Genomic DNA, 20,271 nt, shown 5'->3' with positions numbered 1-20,271 from the left:
TTTTGTATTGTTTACAGTAGTTAAAAAACAGACTGGAAGCAACTTAAGTTGCATTGGTCAAGTTTGGTTGAATATATTTGAACACGATATCATGCAATTCAGCCACAGAAAGTTTGAACTATTCAGTAGATCTTTATATACTGACACTGAAATTTCTCTAAGATATTTACACTTTAAAGATCAAGTTGCAGAATAATATATACATGGTGTCATATCAATTATGAAAAAAATCAGTGTGTGTATGTGTCTGCGTGTGTGAAAATATCTAAAAAATCCCTGACAGGAGAGCTTGGGGGTGGGGGGGACTGGAATTTGTGACCATTCTACTTTTTTATTGATCTGTATTTCTTGAACTTTTAAATGAGTATATAGTGCTTTTCGTAAGTTAAAAAAATAGGAAAAAATAAAATGTTTTTTAAAAAGGATTCCTGGTTTCTCCATACCCCTCACATTACTGAATGTTATCAATCTTTAAAAATTTTTGCCTTTTTGATAGGGGAGAAATAGTATATTTCTAGTATATATAATAGTAAGGGTGAATATATTTTAATATATTTATTGGTCATTGGTACTTCTTTTACAGTGACTTTCTGGTTTTGTTTCTCTTATTTTTCCTTTAGTCCATTTGACTTTTTTTTTTTTTTTATTAATTAATTAATTTATGGCTGTGTTGGGTCTTCGTTTCTGTGCGAGGGCTTTCTCTAGTTGCGGCGAGTGGGGGCCACTCTTCATCGTGGTGCGCGGGCCTCTCACTGTCTCGGCCTCTCTTGTTGCGGAGCACAGTCTCCAGATGCGCAGGCTCAGTAGTTGTGGCTCACGGGCCTAGTTGCTCTGTGGCTTGTGGGATCCTCCCAGACCAGGGCTCGAACCCGTGTCCCCTGCATTGGCAGGCAGATTCTCAACCACTGCGCCACCAGGGAAGCCCAGTCCATTTGACTCTTATTCTTTGGCTTTGTTCTTTAGATTATAAATTTTAATCCTTTGTCAATTATATGTATCGCATATATTTTCTCTAAAGCTCCCCCAGTTGTGTTTCATATTTTGTTTTTAAACGGGTTAGTTATTTCCGGGACTTCCCTAGCAGTCCAGTGGTTAAGACTCCGCGCTTCCACTGCCGGGGGTGTGGGTTCCATCCCTGGTCGGGGAGCTAAGATCCCACATGCCATGCGGCACCGCCAAAAAAATAAAAATAGTTATTTCCATTCATCAGCATTTGTCGAATACTTGCTGTGAACCAGGCGTTGAGCTAAGAACTTGGAGAGCACATTCTTAGCGCACCAGGGTGGAGGGAGGCGAGGATAGCCCACAGGTACCCACGTAACCAGTTGTGAACTCAGTGAACTCAGACCAATAGTATACGGGCCTGGTGCTGGGCTTGAGGGGGCAGGGGACTGTCTAAAACAAGAAGAAAGAGAAGGAAGAAGAGAAAAATCATTTTATTTCTTTTCCTGGCCTTAGGAGGAGAGAAGTGTGATGCCAGCCTTTTATGTCCCGCACAGTGAATTTTGTTGTCTTACTATAGCTATATCAGTTAATATAAGATAGCAATTTGCAATTACGCAAGACTCTTTTAAGACATTGTTGAAATGTCAGTTCATTTTTTTTTGAAGCAACCTTTGTTCGGCTCCTGATGGAGTCCTACTTCTAACAGCTTAAACAATGTGGCCAGTTAAAATCTGGAAAGACATTTGCAATGATTTATAAGCAGGTGGGTCTCCTGCCCACCGGAGTTCATCTGTCTGCCTGCCATGCTTCTTCAGGCCACATTTTCCGTCAAATGTCTTTGCATCCCCCCAGCCCTCTTTTTAATTAGGTGAGATGGTTAAAAGAGGTGGAGGAGTGGAGGCGTGTCAGGTGCTCAGGCAGCGCTTGCACGTAGGCAGGGCGTACTGAGGCTGGCTCCTGTTTTGCTGTCTCTACAGATCGGGAAGACAGGCGCCTACCTGCAATTCCTCAGCATTTTGTCCAGAATGCTCATTCGGCTGACGGAAGTGGATGTTTACGACGAAGAAGAGATCAATATCAGTGAGTTACCTGCTGATGAGGCTTGGGCTTGGAATCATCTTTAGTCGGTTTCTCAAGTGACTTCCGCTGTATCTTTTACTTTGAAGATGGAATTCTCAGATTAATGATCTGACTCCTCCCAAGGGCCTCGTAGGGCTGCTTTTATCTTAACCTTGTAGCCATTTTGCTCAGTCCTAGAATAGTGCCCGGGAGGCCTTGGTGGGAGATAAAATTACGATACTAAAAATACCTGCTGTTTACTGCGCACCTTACAAACGTCAACCACTGTGCTAGATGGTTTACGTAAATCACCACATTTCGTTTCCTATGCCACACCACGAGATGGATACTGTTATTCGGTTCCGGAATAACATGTTCAGGGGTCCGGCTGGGAGGTGGCAGAGCTGGAACCAAACTAGATTTCATTGCTGCCTCTAGAAAGCGGGGTTGTCCATCAGGGGAGCGTTTCCCTCTCAGGCTCCTGAGCGCATAGGTCAACATCTTGGGGCAAAATGGAAACATATGCTATGCAGGGAATAGCCTTTTCTTCTCATTCACAGAACAGAATTTACCCTGATTAAGGTAAGACTCTTTGAACAGCTGTTTCATGCTTATTGTAGAATACCTCCTCCATTTCCTCTTCCAACGCCCCTCCAGTGGCTCAGAAACTTGGTCTGGTAAAGGAATCCATTGCTTTGGGGATGAAGATTTGTGTAAGGAGTCGTGTGTTGTAGAGAAGGGGCCCCAGTAAGCTTGTAACAGCACTTGTATTATGTACGTTTAAGCTGTACAGCTGGATGATTTGATACACGTATACCTTGTGAAGTAATCACCGCAATCACGCTAATGAACATATTCATCACCTCACATAGTTACTGTGTTCAGCAGCATTATTCACAACAGCCAAGATATAGAAACAACCATATGTTGTCCATTAATGGACAGACGTCCATCAGCAGTTGAGTGGATAACGATGGAGTATATACTGGCAATGTATTCAGCCTTGACAAGGAAGGAAATCCTGTCATTTGGATACACAGAACTTTTTTAGATACTCTTGCTGTGTTTGACTTGGAGAAAATTTAGAACCAAGGAAGCCCATCCAGTCCTTGTTCTTTCCTTTGAAGGAGAAGGCAAAGAGGCTCTTCATCGAAACTCTGAGCTTTCCACCGTTTCCCCACAGTTTGAAACCATTTTACAAATGAAAGTCAACAGGTCTGAATTTCTGTCTCCTCATTTTGTTGGATATACCAATGATAAAGAGGATTTGAATCCAGTTTGTTAAACTTCAAAGCCTCATTTTCTTAAATACTCTCTTATTGCCTTGGGTTTCTCCTTGGCAAAATGTGTGTAATTTCTGTTTTACAGGATGTTGTGAAGATTAACGGATGTTACACATATGAAGCACTGAGCACCTATTAAATACAGAATAAATGTTCCTCTCCCTCTTCTTTCCTTATTTTTTCCGTTTCTTATGGACATATACTCTGCCCATATATATATATATATAGTAGGATACATTGATATAGATATATAGATATATATCAATATCATCTATACTATATATATGTCATATCAAATATGTAAAATCAATATGATGTAAAATGATGTTGATCAATTGATGTAAAATCAATATGTTACATAAGTTTGAGTTGGACCAACTAGATTTTTTTACCTTTTAGCCAACAAGCATTCAGTGAGCACTGTAGACTACACCAATTATAATGTAGGGTGATACACTGCAAATGTGAAAATGTGGATTGGGCCATGAGTAGTGGTGGCATTCAGAAGGGAGAAACCAGTGTACCTGAGCATTCAGGAGAGGCTTTCTAGAGGTGAAGTGATAGGAGTTAGGCCTTACTGGCTGGGTAGCATTTAGATATAAGAGCAAGAGAGAGAACTACATTAAGTTCTGCCAGCGGTGGGGACCAGTGTGGTATATTTGGGGGATGGTGCTGGGGAGAAGCCCAGAGCCCAGGGGTAGGTATACTGCCAGGAGTGGAAGTCAGTATAAGTTAGAAGAGCAACCCCATCCCATAGGAAACACAGCATAAGGCTGTTTGTCTGGATAGAGATAGATCTGAATGCACCTTCTTGCTGAATTAGAACAATCCTGAAAATGGGACGGGTGCCAGAGTATTTGAGATCCAGTGGAGTTCCCCCGGTAACCTGTAGACTCAGTATCAATTCCACTCCTACCGTCATCCTTGTGTACATTTGACATAAATCCTTCTCACTTCCTGTTTTGTCATATATCTGTGTTTCTACTGATCCTGTAGACCTCAGAGAAGAATCAGATTGGCATTACCTCCAGCTCAGTGACCCCTGGCCGGACCTGGAGCTGTTCAAGAAGTTGCCTTTTGACTACATTATTCACGACCCGAAGTATGAGGATGCCAGTCTGATCTGTTCACACCATCAGAGCATAAAGAACGAAGGTCAGATTTTTAAATCTCTTGCTGCCACCTTCTTCCAGAGCACGTGGGAATAACCTCTTAAAGGGATGAGCTGAATTTTGTTAGTGATGAACTTATCTATCTGGTGGTGGTGAGTGAACCGACAGTGCCTGGTGGAGAGCTGAGGTCGCCACCTCACCTGGCAGGAAGGGCTCTTCACGGACCTCACGAGGGGAGACTCACGGCTCGGTTGGTGCTGAATAACAGTGAGGACCCTCTTGGTGGTTTATCATGATCGGAGTATTCTGAAGGTTCTGGTCAATAGAGGAAAAAGACATGTATGTTTCTCTATGAATTTGGATTGTAACAAAATGCACCTATTTCCCTTTCTGCCCTTGGTCTCTCATTTTCTCGCTCCTTCTTCAGGGACTGCTAACTTCCACAGTATTATGACCCTGCTGGGTTTCAGGGTCACTGGCAGGAAACATCGGACATGAGTGGCCGGTGTGATTATAAGCACTGACTAGGGAAGTTTGGTGAATGCAGCGTGAGAGGAAAATACTCACCGGTCTCCTTGTCAAACCAACCATTTTATCTTTGTTGTTCTCAGAGCAGATCACTTTTTTTTTTAAGATTTATTTTATTTATTTATTTATTTATTTATTTTATTGGCTGCGTTGGGTCTTCCGTTGCTGTGCGCTGGCTTTCTCTAGTTGCAGCAAGCAGGGGCTACTCTTCGTTGCGGTGCAAGGATTTTTCATTGCAGTGGCTTCTCTTGTTGTGGAGCACAGGCTCTAGGCACGCAGGCTTCAGTAGTTGTGGCACACGGGCTTCAGTAGTTGTGGCTCACGGGCTCGAGAGCGCGGGCTCAGTAGTTGTGGCACACGGGCTTAGTTGCTCCGTGGCATGTGGGATCCTCCCGGACCAGGGCTCAAACCCATGACCCCTGCATTGGCAGGCGGATTCTTAACCACTGCGCCACCAGGGAAGCCCAAGCAGATCACTTTTACTGAAGGTTTCTTCACATAGCAGACCTTCTCGAATGGAGGTTGACTGTTAAAATCTTAATTTTGCTAAGTCATTTGAAAACCTGGAGGTGATTCATGTGTTTACCGTATTTGCATATTATGTTGGCGATCGATTTACATTGTCACGTAGCGAATCCTTGAATGTTTATGAACCATGCATAGGCGCATGCGTAAGACGCCATGTGAACGTAGCCTTCAGTTTATCCCACTGAGACTCTGTCCTTTCTGACCAGCTGAGTCACCTGGGGGCAGACAGGTGAGAGGTGATCGCACAAAGTCCTGTTACCGTGGTTCCCTGTGAGTAGGCAGGGGAGAGAACGTGGGCTGTGCCTCCTGCTGTTCTTTAATGCTGGGGATTTCGTGCAGACAGAGGGACACACCGGAAGCCGGAGGACCTCTACGTGCGGCGCCAGACGGCGCGGATGAGGCTCTCCAAGTACGCGGCATACAACACGTACCACCACTGCGAGCAGTGCCACCAGTATATGGGCTTCCACCCCCGCTACCAGGTAGGACGGAGCCCCCGCTCCAGCGGCACCTCCCATTTTACACTTAGTATTTCTTTTCATCTCAGACCCAATCGGGGAAAGAGGAGGAGGGGGCAGCAGGAGCTGATGGGAGCCAGTCAGACACCTGTGCGGCAAACTTTGTTTTTACATACTTTTCCCCCATAAATTGTTACGTACTTCATGCATTATATGTATATTCACGTATACAAGTACATATACATCATATTGTACACAATACATAATATGTATAATCGTACTTTATTTACCCCATGCTTATAAGCATTTACATTAAATCATTGGTATTACATAGTACATATATTTATTAATTGTACATAGCTCATTAAGTCAAATCAATTCCAGTCAGTATGCATATCATAATGATTTATTTACGGTTCAGCCAGCACCATATTATCACTATCACACGCATGAAATAAAATACCCATCATCACAACCCTTATTCTCACTATTGTCCTATCAGTAGGAGGCCTTCCACTGCTGTCAGGATTTACACCCAAATGAATAATCATCCAAGAAATAACAAAAAGATAACAACATTGTTTTACCTACACTGATAGCTATTACAGCATGAGTTAATTTATACTTCTCTATACGACTTACATACTCATGTATACATGAGTGAATGCCCCAGAAAGGCCCAGAGGTGGCAAGAGCATTGGCTTGCTCTGTCCGTCCCCTTTACAGAGGGAAACAGCAGACAGTAGCTTTAATTTTCCCGAATCTGCTCGGCCTTGAGCTCAGCTTCCACTGAAGTAGCACCTGTCTTCTTTTAGCACAGATTTTTTTAAACGATGTAATTTTACTGTAGACGAAATTAGAAAATACATATGAGCGGTTTTTCAAAGGATTAAAATAATCAGAAATCCTCTTTGCTGCAGAATAATTCTCCGAACATTTTTTCCCTCGGAGATGAAGCTTTTCTTTCAAGGCAGAGAAACATATAAGTGAAAAACATTGTCTTGATTTTGAAATTTAAAGACCTGGAGAGACTCAAAGGGTTCATTCAGTCCCTGGTCACTTCAGGGTCTGCAGTGAAGGAATGAATGAAGCATGAGGGAGAAGGACGAGGGCGGGTTTGAGCTCTGGCTGGCGAGCCAGGTCTGTGTGCAAGCGCTCGGGTCTGGAGGGCCACACTTGCAGGGGACGTGAAACCAGGCCCTGTGAGGAGCACTGAGGGGCACACGCTGGCCCCCTGCTGGCATTTCCCTGCCTCTGCTTGTTCTCTTCTTCTTCCTTCATCGCTCAAGGCTCCCTGAGAGGAAGTCTTAGGAGATTCCTCAGTTACGACCCTCTGTGTTCCCTCCCCAGGTCAGAATCTGTTTCTCCCTCATCTCTGCTCTCAAAGTAGAGCCACACTAGGACTTCACAGCCGGTGTGTCCCGGCCCGCATTGGCCCTCCCCTGGCCCCCGTGGTTCCCGGGAGGGCACAGCACAGGCTAGCTGCACGTCTGCAGGAGGGGCTGTCAGATGGAGGCTGAGGGTCAGGGAAGACCCCTCTGTGGACGCCTGAGCTGAGAACTGAAGGAGGCATAAGCGTGGCCTGGGAAAAGCTGGGCTGGGGGGTCGCACCAGAGAGCAGTGCGGGCACGGTGACTGGGTGAGGGGAGGGCTCCTTGGACAAAGTGACTAGAGGTGAGGCTAGACTGGGGATCGGAGTGAGCCCAAGACCCGTGGGTGTCAGTTTCCACGTCCACCAAGGGGGGGTGAGGACATAGGGTTGTTAATTGCTTCATAGATTGTTAATTTTAACGCCAAGGAGACGGGAGGGGGCCTGGACATGGTGCGTGAGATAGAAGCGCACAAGTTCGCAGTTACTGTCTTATTAATATGCTGTTACACATATTACCTATGGTGGGAAGATAACCTTTGTTACAATTAAAAATGTGATCTGGCACGTGAATGCTTCAGTTGGTAACCCAGCGCACCTCTGGGTCGAATCCAGCGTCGGGTAGGGCTGGGCGGCAGAGGTGGCGTTGCTGGGTGAAGCACGGTGAGCACCAGGACGGGAGCAGCCGCTGGCCGAGTGGGTGTGGCCTCAGGTGTGTTTGTCCCCTCGCGAGACCTGGGCGTCCACACCGTGTCCTGGCGTCAGCCTGGGGCAGAGGTGGCAGCGACCTCTGTGTAGTCATGGCCACGGCGGGCCTGGGTTCTTCTGGGAAGTCAGGCCGGACTCTGATGGCAAGCTCTGTCCTTTCCCCCTCGCACCTCAGCTCTATGAGTCCACCCTGCACGCCTTTGCCTTCTCTTACTCCATGCTAGGAGAGGAGATCCAGCTCCACTTCATCATCCCCAAGTCCAAGGAGCACCACTTTGTCTTCAGCCAACCCGGAGGCCAGCTGGAGAGCATGCGGCTGCCCCTCGTCACGGACAAGGTACTGGCTTCGAGTCCCCGGGGGTCAGATCAAAGTGGCTGCAAGGGACCACTGAGCTGGAGACCTAGAGACTGTAGTTCTTGATGAGTTGGGCACATGGGGTGGGGTGTGGCGGGGAGAGACGAACATGGTGACTGAACTTGGAGGCGGCTGGGGAGCACATGGGCTTTGTGGTCACTCAGAGTCAAATTTGAGGCCCGTTTGACGTCATGCTGTCACTTGATGTCTCTCAGCCTCAGTTTCCTCATCTGTAAGCTTTGGGCAATAATAACTCTTGCAAAAGCTTGTGGTGAGAATTGTATGGAATAACCAACGTCAGGCACCAGCACAGTACCTGGAAGATAACAAGGGCCAGTAAATGTTCGTCCCTTCCACTATCTTTTCTTTCATGCTGTCTCTTGTGGAACATTTGAAGCAGGCTAAGACGGCGGAATAGTATAATGATTCCCCCAGGGCTGATTACCCAACCTCAGCGGTTATTCACTCAAGGCCAGTCTTGCTTCATCAAGCCATCTCTCTTCATCTGCCTTCCTGTGTTACTTGGAAGCGAATCTCAGACATTGTATCATTTCATTTGTAAATATTTCAACGTATATCTCTAAAGGAGAAATCTTCTCTCTTCCGAGGAGATTGTTCCTAATAATCCATCGTCTCTGTGGCCGCCATTCTTAGGGGCGCTTGGTTTGACAGTTCCAGCCTGACAACCTCAGAGTCAACCTGCCGCCCCTTCCCCAGCCCCAGCCCCAGCCCCACGGACCTTGTGTACAGCTCTGCTGTTCCTTCTCCAGAGGGCCAGGCATGCCCAGAGCCGAACCCAGCCTTGCAGACCCAGCAGGCTATTACCAAGAATGAAAACATTTGTAAAGTGGCAGTGAGGGGCACGCGCCTTTACTGTAAGGTGCTTGAGCCTTTATCAGTTACTCCACTAGCTTTTCCAGGTGGTTCCCATCAGAACTGGTTATGAGGGGCTTCCCTGGTGGCGCAGTGGTTAAGAATCCGCCCGCCAATGCAGGGGACACGGGTTCGAGCCCTGGTCCGGGAAGATCCCACATGCCGCGGAGCAGCTAAGCCCGTGCGCCACAACTACTGAGCCTGCGCTCTAGAGCCTGCGAGCCACAACTACTGAGCCCATGTGCCACAACTACTAAGCCCACATGCCACAACTACTGAAGCCCGGACGCCTAGAGCGCGTGCTCCGCAACAAGACGAGCCACCGCAATGAGAAGCCCGCGCACTGCGATGAAGAGCAGCCCCCGCTCGCCGCAACTAGAGAAAGCCCGTGCACAGCAACGAAGACCCAGCGCAGCCAAAAATAAATAAATAAATAAATAACTTTATTAAAAAAAAAAGAACTGGTTATGAGCACCAGCTGTATGCACAGCTTTGTAGCAAGTACTTGGAGGAATCGAGAAGGAACGGAAGACCTAGCCGGAAGCTTGGCCAGCGGAACCTATTGCTGAGAAAAGAGTGAAAGAAAACACAGTTATTTATATAAAAGATTCATAGCCTGAGTGTATGAGTAGCTAGGCTGTATGGCTACGATAGAGGGATTTAAGTCATACAGGCATAACGTGTACTCAGAGCACGATGTTGGGTGCTAATAGGAGAGGTTAATGAATTTGGGTAATCGATATATACCTGTTAGTTTTGCTCACCTAACAAACCATTTCCGAACAAGCATGTACTTAGCTTCTGATTCTGTGGGCCAGCAGTTTGGACTCAGTTCTGCTGGGTGGTTATCCTGGGGTGGCTTGCTCTCACTTGTGTCCGAGGTTAGTTACCAGGTTGGCGGGGGGCCGGCTGGGCTAGGGACGCCCGTGTCTGTTCCCTGCGGCCTCTCCTCCAGCAGGCTAGCCCAGGCTTCTTCCTGGGAGGGTTCAGAGAGAAGGCAGAATGTGTCAGGCCTCTGGAGGCCAGGCTTGGAACTGGCGCGCTGTCATTTTTACTGCATCTTATCCATAAAAGCAAGTCCCAAGGCTAAGCCAGATGCAAGGAGTGTGGAAATAGATGCCATCTTTTGATGGAAGAGGCTGCAAAGTCACATTTTTTTTTTAAAATTTATTTATTTGTTTTTGGCTGTGTTGGGTCTTCGTTGCTGCACACAGGCTTTCTCGAGTTGTGGCGAGCGGGGGCTACTCTTTGTTGCAGTGCGCGGGTTTCTCATTGCGGTGGCTTCTCTCGTTGTGGAGCACGGGCTCTAGGCGCGCGGGCTTCAGTAGTTGCGGCCCGCGGGCTCAGTAGTTGTGGCTTACGGGTTCTAGAGCGCAGGCTCAGTAGTTGTGGTGCACGGGCTTAGTTGCTCCGCGGCATGTGGGATCTTCCCGGACCAGGGATCGAACCCGTGTCCCCTGCATTGGCAGGCAGATTCTCAACCACTGCGCCACAAGGGAAGCCCCGCAAAGTCACATTTTAAAGGGAGGGGAATAATTGTGGCCATGCTGACAAACACTTGCTTCTTTATGCCCGAACTCTGCAGAGTCACGAATACATAAAAAGTCCGACGTTCACTCCCACAACTGGCCGTCACGAACACGGGCTCTTTAACCTGTACCACGCGATGGACGGTGCCAGCCATTTGCATGTGCTAGTTGTCAAGGAGTACGAAATGGCCATTTATAAGAAATACTGGCCCAACCACATCATGCTGGTGCTTCCGAGTATCTTCAACAGCGCTGGAGTTGGTAGGCCTTTTTAAACGTGCCCCACTCTGTAAACTTTCTGTGAATGGAGACTTGAGAGAATGTTCTAGATGTCGATGCACAATGGGAGAGTCGTGAGTTAAGTTTTATTTGGGGCAAAATGAAGACTAGAGCTTGGGAGACGGCCTGTCAGATAGCTCTGAGGAACTGCTCCAATGAGATAAGGGGGGAGGTCAGTGTATATGGGATTTTGATGAAGGGAGATGCACGCAGCCAAGCACACATGTTGGCAGAGGAATGCTACTGGTCACTGGGAGCAGATATCTCTGTTAATGATTTTACTGCTTTTCTAGATAGGAGACGAGGCAAGAAATTGGGCTCATAAAATCGCCTCCTGAAAAATATCTAACTCTCTGAAGGCCTGTTCTGCCAGTTTTTCCCAGAGCACAGACTGCCTCCTTCCTGATCGCCACCCTGAACTCCCTTCAGGGTGTGCTGAAGGTCAGCGACCGCCGTGGCTACTGACCGCATCCTTGTACAGGCAGATGGCGAGAGACAGTTTTTGTCCACGTAGAGATGAAAGACCTTTCTCATTAAGCTTTTTGGCGTTTAAAGCTATTTTGATTTGACTATTCTTTTTGTCTTCGATGCTTGGTTATTGATTTATTCATGTTCTCAGCTGTTAGAAAAGCAAGGAGAAAGCGATGTGTGGACAAATTGGAGAGGAGTGTTTTCTGCCCTAGAATTCTACCAAGTCAACAGCCTATAGTGGGTGGATGAGGGCTGCAGATCAGGACCCCCAGGAGCTGGCGGGGCGGGGGCCTCGATGGGCTTCCATCACGTTCTCTCCTCACTGGGGCTTTGTCCTGGCTGGTCGTCGGCCTGGGACTGACCTGAGTCGGGGTCGTTTGCCCGTTTCAGGCGCCGCCCATTTCCTGATCAAGGAGCTGTCTTACCACAACCTGGAGCTGGAACGGAACCGGCAGGAGGAGCTGGGGATCAAGCCGCAGGACATCTGGCCTTTCATCGTGATTTCTGATGACTCCTGCGTGATGTGGAACGTGGTGGACGTCAACGGTGCTGGGGAGAGAAGCAGGTGAGAACCCACACACTCACCCCACCAGTAAGACAAGTGCACGCGCTCTCTTCTCGGTGGGGGATTCTCGTCCGCCCTTCGAGGACCCCAGAGGGCGCCTCATGCTGGAAGGTGTGGTGTGCAGTGGACAGAGCCCTGTGTGTGGTGGGCTCACGTTCCAAGCTTTACTTTGAGTTCTTAATTTAAAAAATGTTATTGAGGTGTAATACATACAGAAAATAATGCAATATATATTCAACATCAAACATGTGCGAAAAGGAAAGAATAATACATATCCAGGTATTTTCACAAACAGAACACAGACACTTGACAAACTCCCTGATGAAGAAACAGACCAGCACTGGCACCCCAGAACCTTCCCGTCCCTCCTCCCTCCCCCCAGCCTCCTCCTAACGTGAAGCTCTATTTTTATTTGCTGTGTGACATTAGGGAAATGACTCGTTTTGGGGTTCTAGATTCCTCGTCTTTCAAAGGGGCACTTAAACTTGTGCTAGAAGTTTGTTACAAGGATTAATTAAACCATGAACTGTGTGCCCGGTCGTGGGCAGTGGAGCAGCACAGTGTAGGAAAGGCTCAGGAGATACAGCTGCATCTGAACATCATTGGCAAAATATTCCTGTGTGGTTTTACCATGAGTGTTTCAACTTAGCCTTTATGCTTGGCTTGATTTTTTTTTTTTTTTTTTTTTTGAGAAACAGCTTGATTTTTTGGCTTGTTTTTTTGAGAGGCAACTTTTGAGGTTGGTCCACCTCTTCTGTGTTAGTTAGTCCTAATGTAACAATTACCATTAACACCACTGCTCTTCTAGAAAAAAATGTTTTCTGTCTGATAGAGCTGCACACGCATGAGGACAGCAGTCACCGTGCTTTCAGTATTCTCAATGTCGCGCGTCCGAGGGCAAGAGCTCGGCTAGGGCAGCGATGAGGAAGAGAACCGAGCTTTTCCCTCTGCCTTTCTGAATTTCGTTCTGCAGCAGCCGTTCAAGTCCTGGCGTGTCAGAGCTGGCTGGGGCCTTAGAGAGTTTAGTTGAAGCCCCTCAGTTGGGGAAAAGGAAGCTGAGATGCAGAGAAGTTGAGCCACTTCCCTGGGTCTCACAGACAGAGCTCTTGTCACCCCAGCTCCCAGCCCTGGGGTTACTCCCTTCAGCAGCCCTCCCTGGTCGTCGGGTGGCCCTCACTGTCTTCACGAACATCAGTCACCGGCAGGGTGGGGTGGGAAGTGTTTACACGCTGCCTCCTTCCCTCCCCCCACCTCACGTGGAATTGACACTGGAAACGCGAGGTGGTTTGGCAGACGCAGAGATTGTGGGCTCCGGAGACAGACAACACCGTTCAAGCCAAACTCTGTCATGTGACACTGGGCAAGTTATCCAGAGCCTCTTTTTCCTCATCTGTAAAATGGGGATGATATGCCTGTGTCATAGGATTGCTGCGAGGATCGATGACAGTGAATCTGAAGTGCTGGGCACGGTGCCTGGTGGTTGTGAGGGGTTCCTTCTGCACCACCCCGCCCGGCATGTTCAGGGGAAAGCAGCATCCTGGCCAGCCTGGTCCAGAGGGCCTTGCTGTTGTCTGCATGCCAACCGAGGGATGTCCGTCTCCTTCCTTCGAACAGGGAATTTTCCTGGTCGGAAAGAAATGTTTCCCTGAAGCACATCATGCAGCACATTGAGGCTTCCCCCAACATCACTCACTACGCCCTGATCGGCATGCGCAAGTGGTCCAGCAAGACCGGGAGCTGCGAGGTGCGCGAGCCCTTCTCCCGCTGCCACGTGCACGACTTCGTCATCCTGAACGTGGACTTGACCCAGAACGTGCAGTACAACCAGAATCGGTGAGCTCCTGCGCCACCTTGGCTGTCAGCTCAGCCCACGGTCCCAGGGCCCTCCGTGAGGGGCAGAGCCTTACTCCTGGCGGGTAGCTGCTCCATCCTTGCCCTCCAGGGCCAACGAAACCAGAGCCTTTTCACCCGTAGCATTGGCCTGGTCCCTTGCTTGCAGCCCTCATGGGTTTTGTTTTGTTTTTTAAATGGGAATTATTTATTTATTTATTTATTTATTTTTGGCTGTGTTGGGTCTTCGTTTCTGTGCGAGGGCTTTCTCCAGTTGCGGCAAGCGGGGGCCACTCTTCATCGCGGTGCGCGGGCCTCTCACTGTCGCGGCCTCTCTTGTTGCGGAGCACAGGCTCCAGACGCGCAGGCTCAGTAGCTGTGGCTCACGGGCCTAGTTGCTCCGCGGCATGTGGGATCCTCCCAGACCAGGGCTCGAACCCGTGTCCCCTGCATTGGCAGGCAGACTCTCAACCACTGCGCCACCAGGGAAGCCCCCTCATGGTTTTTTTTGGTATTTTTGTTGTATAATTTTAGGGCAGATTTGCCTAAGACCATTCAACTTCCTTCCTCAATTCACGTGGTACCTTATTTAATGACTTAAATGCTACTGGGTGTTGTTTCTCTTGCTTTTTTGGCTCCTTCTCTGAACACATCACTTTTTAGGAGCGTTAGCACTGAAGGAAACTGTAATTTCCCTGTGTCACTCTCTACAGATGTATGCAGAAATGCTCACATCACGAGAAGAATCTAATCACTAATGTTTATTGAGCCCTCTACCTGCCAGGCAGTGGGCACACCCCCGAGAGGGCCCAGACAGGAGTGTCCATTTTGGAGCCAGACTGACCTGCTAGGAATTTGGGTTCTGCCACTTGTCAGCTTTGCAATTTAGGCAGATGACTTGCCATCTCTGAGTCTTGTCTTCTTCAGCTGTAAAAAGTGGCTAATATTTTTACTTTGGGAGGTCGGTTGTTTTCTTTTCAGCACATAGATGAAGTGGTGTTTGTCAAGTCCCCCTCACGGTGCCTGGCATGTCGTGCCTGGTCCACAGGTGGCAGTGCTTCTGTAGTGTAAGCCTGGGGTGCACCCTGCTTTCCTGGTGCAGGCGCATCACAGCTTGTCCTGCTTTCCTTCTCGGTTTGCCTTCTGTGCCTCCCAGAGGAAGGTCTTTGGGGCAGGAGCGAGCCTGCTCCGCCTTCCCAGCCCCCAGTACAGGGGTGCACACTCCACGTGTCTGGTAGGGGCGTGACTGGGGATGTGTGAGCTGCCTCCAGTCCGACCCGCCCCCTCCTCTGGTTCTGGGCAGGTTCATGTGTGATGATGTGGACTTCAACCTGCGGGTGCACAGCGCCGGCCTCCTGCTCTGCCGGTTCAACCGCTTCAGTGTGATGAAGAAGCAGATTGCGGTGGGCGGGCACAGGTCCTTCCACATCACGTCCAAGGTGGGTGTGGCCGTGTGCCTAGAGGGGGCTGCTGTCCGTGGTGGGAAAGCTGGCAGGGAGGCCACCCGGGCGCCTTTGAGTCAGTGGGGTGGGCTTGACTGCTGGGAAGTGTTAGGAAAGGTTTCCGGCTGGGAGCCCTGGGAAGGGAAAGACTCCGTGAGGTTTCCCTTCTGATCTCCGACTCTAACTGGTTTCCCGTGTGTCCCCCCCAGCGCACACGCGCCACCAGCCCTCCTGTGCGCCCTTGCCTGCCCGCACTCTCTCTCCCCATTGGTTTCCTGAGCTCATCTCTGTCACCATCTTTGCTGTTCACTTGTCCGGCTTTTCTGCCCAGCAGAGCCCCTTGGGGGGCAGGTGTGGTACCGTGCTCTTCTCGGAGCCCCTGGGACAGTGCCTGCCAAACACTCTCTGAATGGCACTGACGGGCTAGCTTGATGGCTGTGCCATCTGTCCTGGAGCCGGCCTCCAGATGGGCAGAGACGTGATCTGATTGTTTCGGTCCTGGCAGGGCAGACCTGGGCATTTCAGATGCAAAGTCACAGCGAGCCTTCGGAGATCTGTGTCTTCCAGGAACCCATACGGAGCTGGCACACCCCTGCCTTGAAGGTCCCTCCAATCCATGGGGCAGAGTGTCAGAGATGAGCTGGAGAAGTAGGCAGGACCTTATCCGCTGTGGGAAGGTTCTAGACTTTTCTGTAGGAGTAACAAGAACCCACTGTAGGGTATCCAGCAGAGGGTTTGATTAGCATGATTTACATCCACAGTCTCTCTGGCTGTAGCATGGGAAGTATGTTGGTGATGGAACGAGAGATGGCGGGCTCAGATGGCTGGGCCGTGGAGGGCAGGGGCCACGTGGCTGGACAGGAGGCAGATAGGGTCTGGGGGTCAAGGGGAGATTGGTCGTTCCCAGAGGTTTGCATCCCTGGATTTGGGGGAACGTTCCCAAGGTCCATGGATTCCCTTATTTTTTTCTAGACCAGGCAGCCAATATTCGGCGTGGAATGGTCAGTGTCTACGATTCTGATCAATCACGTGATCAGTTTTCACACGTCCCACTTCGGTTAAACCTAATTTTTCTTAATGGAGAACTTCACCGTGGAAGTTATGTGTTCTCACATCGCTGCTCCACGGCACAGCCTTCCATGACGGGGCCGCCCGCCCCGGGCCCCTGCTCAGAGTGGCTGGGAGTGGCTGACACCCGCCCTTCCCCGCGCAGGTGTCTGACAGCCCCATGGCCATCGTGCCGACCCAGTACATCTGCGCCCCCGACAGCAAGCACACGCTCCTCGCGGCCCCCGCGCAGCTCCTGCTGGAGAAGTTCCTGCAGCACCACAGCCACCGCTTCTTCCCGCTCTCCCTGAGGAATCACGGCCACCCTGTGCTGTCCGTCGACGGCTACCTTAACCTGGGGTCTCAGGTAACTGTCAGAGGGGGCGCTGTCGAGTCCACAAATCTGGGAAGTTCCTAAACACGTGTGTCAGAACCCAGGACTTGGAATTAGAACCACTCCACTACTTCGGCTCCGGTATGACCCCACTTTACAGCTGGTAAGATAAAGGCTGAGAGGACCGAAGTGGTTTGGCCCTGATATAAGAAGTTAAGAATCAAACCCACTTCTGATGCTAAACATTTCTGATTCTCAAATGAATTAATGAATAGATAAATCTGGATAAGTCTTGGAGTTGAGTGTTAGGATCTAGATTTGGAAATAACATTAAATATTGTTTCCGTTCCTCCAAGTCTGAGCCTGACCTGGCAGTTAGTATTTGCTAGATGCAAAACCCTAACAGAATGTCATGGAGTATTTCATGGAAAATGACATTTTCTCTTGGGTTCCTTTCTTTTCAGATCTCTGTGTGTTATGTGAGCTCCAGGCCCCACTCTTTAAACATCAGCTGCTCCGACTTCCTGTTTAGTGGACTTCTGCTGTACCTCTGTGACTCTTTTGTGGGAGCTGGCTTTTTGAAAAAGTTTCATTTTCTGAAAGGTAACTTCCCGTACTCTTACCGTGGATCTTGACTTGAATGGCTGTCGTCACCTGGCACCTCTGCGGAGGTGACCTCTGGCCCTAGTCCTTCTTGCCAACGGGTAAACTGAGGCTCAGAGTGCGTGACTTCCCCGACCATCCAGGGGAGCACAAAAAGGCTGGGATGGGATCCCAGGGCAGCTCTTTCCCCCTCTACCTGTTTGCGTAGAGACAAGACACAGCCCCTTTCTTTTTGGTGACTAGCAGATATTTTCAACTTTTCTGTTGCTTTTCAAGCCAGGCTCTTAGCCTAAGCATGCAAATCCCCTCAGACGTTTTTCCTTCTTGGTGGATGAGTTCTTCTTCCTTGTCTTGGGATGCCACATGCATCTTTACTTTTCTTCTAATCTTTCTCCCTCTGTAGGTGTTTTCGTGCTAGAGTGGTTGAGAGTGAGAAACATTCATTCTGTGTGACTTAAACACATTCTTTCCAATCCAGCTGGGATCCCTAATCGAGCTTCACTTTTCCTTGGTTGGCCTTGACTCTGACCTTCCTCTCTACCAGGTGTTTAGTGAGCACCAATGTTGCATAAGCTTTGGGGAAATAGTCAGAGGTTTCCACAACATTCTCTGCTCTTGGGAAACATTTCGTCTAATAGGAGGATAGGACGTGTAGGTAGGGAGGTAGGTAGCGAGAACGAACACCCATGATTACTGATGAACGCTAGGCTTCGAGAGGCGGGAGGATCCACGTTGCCTCAGCAGAGGGAGAGTCAGGAGGTGCGTGGAGCCTGGGCGGGTGGCCGGCTGGGATGGGTGCAGAGGGAGGGTTGGGCTGGAGGGGCAGGGTGGGGCGCTTCCCGGCAGGGGCTGGAGCCGAGGATGTTGGTTTGTGATCCTGCGAGTCTGTCTCCTTCTCCCCCTCTGCTCACTTCTTTGCCAGTGTTTCTTGGTTCCATGTTGTCTCGTCTGCCAGACCTGCCAAATCACAATCTCACTGTCTTGCTAAGAATTAAGAAGCATCCCCAAGGAAACAAGAGCTCACGCGGACATCCGGTCCTTCCCTTGCAAGCAGCAGCATATTTTGTTCTTGCAAATAGCAGCCAGGCGGTACCTTTCCTTTGGAGAAACTCCCCTGTTTTCTTCACATACCTCTGCTGTTGTCCACACAGGTGCCACCTTGTGTGTGATCTGTCAGGACCGCAACTCACTCCGCCAGACGGTTGTCCGCCTGGAGCTGGAAGATGAGTGGCAGTTTCGGCTGCGAGATGAATTCCAGACCGCCAATGCCAAGGAGGACCGACCCCTCTTCTTTCTGACCGGACGACACATCTGAGGGAGACACATCTGAGGGGGGGTCTTCAGAACCTCAGGCTGCTGAGGCTAAAGGAAGAATAGGAACCACGGAGTGTCTGGACTGGGACGGGACCCAGAGGTGTCTGTTGGCCACCCGCTCATGGTAGGTGCCAGGGAACCGAGGCCCAGAGATGGACCGAGACTTACTGAGACCGACGGGGATGAGTGGGCAGTGAGCAGGAACTCAAACCAAAGGCCCCTAGGTTCCGGCGCAGACCCCGTTGCCTTGGCCTGTGTCGAAGTCCATCATGTGAAGAACAAAGTTTTGCCTGCTGTCACATCATCCGTATGCTTCCATGGACAGACTTGACTTTTCTCTTAGCTCTGAAGGATCCCCCTTGGCTTATCTTGTACAGGTGCCAGCATTTCAGATGATGGATATGATGTTGGCTCTGTAGGTTTCTCTATAACCTACTACAGAGCAATATTCCAAAAGAACCTTTTAACTGTAAAGGCTGGAGACAAGAAAAAATGAAATAGGTTCACTTCATAAGAATTATGTAAGTTTACTCTTTTAGAAGCTAGCCCAAAGGCATCGACTTTAATAAAGTAAAACAAATAGTTTCACTTCAGAGCAGATACGATTCTATTAAAATAGTATAGGGTAAATACCCTACCTCTTAGAAAGGGCAAAAGTGAAAAGAAACTTTTAAAAACTACAGGGGTTTCAGGAAGGAAATTAGGGTTACAGAGATTGACCTTGAGAAATAGAATTTGCCTTACAAAGGAAAGAGGACCAAATGGCTTACTTGAAACAAACAATGAGAACAACTAAAGCGATGTAGAAAATAGTTGATAAGAACTAGACTTCTGACTCTAATTTATTGAAGCTCAGTTTTTAGTTCCTTGAATCGCTTGTCTTCTCTTACGAATGTTTGGTCCCTGACAGGAGAGGAAGGGGGACAGACAAGGCAGCAGCGATGTTCTGTGATGCCCACGCTCTCGCTTGTGCTGGGATGTTTTTTAAACCAGCGTGTTAGAGGGCCCCCTAGAGGCTGGGCCTTGGGCCAGGTGCTTTCACAGTTACGATCTTGCTTAACCCTTCCAGCAGCCCATGTGCGTGGAATTATTCTTCCCATTTCAAAGATGAGACAGTTGAGATGTAGAGAGCGCATCTCACCAAGATCACACAGCCGGAGAGAAGCAGAGGCAGACTCTGGGGTCCATCTCCCCACCACATTGCTTATGGAGTGGCCCGTAACCAAAGGAAGAGTTTAAAGGTCGTCAGAAATGAATCAGCAGAATGCACTCTCATCCATCCATCTTAGACGTTTAAAGCACTCTAATGGATAGCAATCCGAGAAGAAATTCTTTTCAGAGATGATGCCAAAGAGTTAACGTCAATCTTTTCTTCCCTAAGAAAAAAAGTCCATGAGTATAAAAGATTTAGATCAGTGTTTCTAAAATGATCACTTTGTATATGTCATTATTCCTATCTTGGAATAAAAACTTACCTTCTTTAGTTCTACTTGTCTTTTATAAATGGTGGCTTCTGGCGGCTTCTGGGCTGCTTTCCCCATTTTATTGGTTAATTTAAACTTGGGGAAAAAAAACCAAACGAGTATTTGTCTTTGCTTCCAGCCTTACAAATAGAATCTGTGATGCATGGATTGTTTCT

General features: G+C 48.8%; 1 protein-coding gene across 9 annotated transcripts in view; it reads left to right on the top strand.

Annotated features, from left to right (window-relative positions):
• Positions 1–20,044, top strand: part of GREB1 (growth regulating estrogen receptor binding 1) — a 144,678-nt gene extending 124,634 nt beyond the window's left edge. For 6 of the 9 annotated variants that reach the window (XM_059942199.1, XM_059942198.1, XM_059942197.1 and 3 more), the window contains exons 23-33: positions 1,923–2,025; positions 4,284–4,442; positions 5,795–5,937; positions 8,166–8,327; positions 10,804–11,008; positions 11,888–12,062; positions 13,677–13,895; positions 15,196–15,331; positions 16,548–16,748; positions 17,180–17,318; positions 18,470–20,044. In XM_059942199.1, coding sequence (XP_059798182.1) covers positions 1,923–2,025; positions 4,284–4,442; positions 5,795–5,937; positions 8,166–8,327; positions 10,804–11,008; positions 11,888–12,062; positions 13,677–13,895; positions 15,196–15,331; positions 16,548–16,748; positions 17,180–17,318; positions 18,470–18,633 — 1,806 coding nt within the window. In that variant the 3' untranslated portion in view covers positions 18,634–20,044. Of the gene's footprint in view, positions 1–1,922; positions 2,026–4,283; positions 4,443–5,794; positions 5,938–8,165; positions 8,328–10,803; positions 11,009–11,887; positions 12,063–13,676; positions 13,896–15,195; positions 15,332–16,547; positions 16,749–17,179; positions 17,319–18,469 lie in introns of those variants that run through there. The other 3 variants (XM_059942203.1, XM_059942204.1, XM_059942205.1) reach the window with 3 other exon arrangements.
• The last annotated feature ends 227 nt before the right edge of the window (positions 20,045–20,271 follow it).

The sequence above is a fragment of the Balaenoptera ricei genome, chromosome 13 (assembly GCF_028023285.1).
Source record: "Balaenoptera ricei isolate mBalRic1 chromosome 13, mBalRic1.hap2, whole genome shotgun sequence".
Taxonomy (NCBI): Eukaryota; Metazoa; Chordata; class Mammalia; order Artiodactyla; family Balaenopteridae; genus Balaenoptera; species Balaenoptera ricei.
This window is presented reverse-complemented; position numbering and strand designations above follow the sequence as displayed.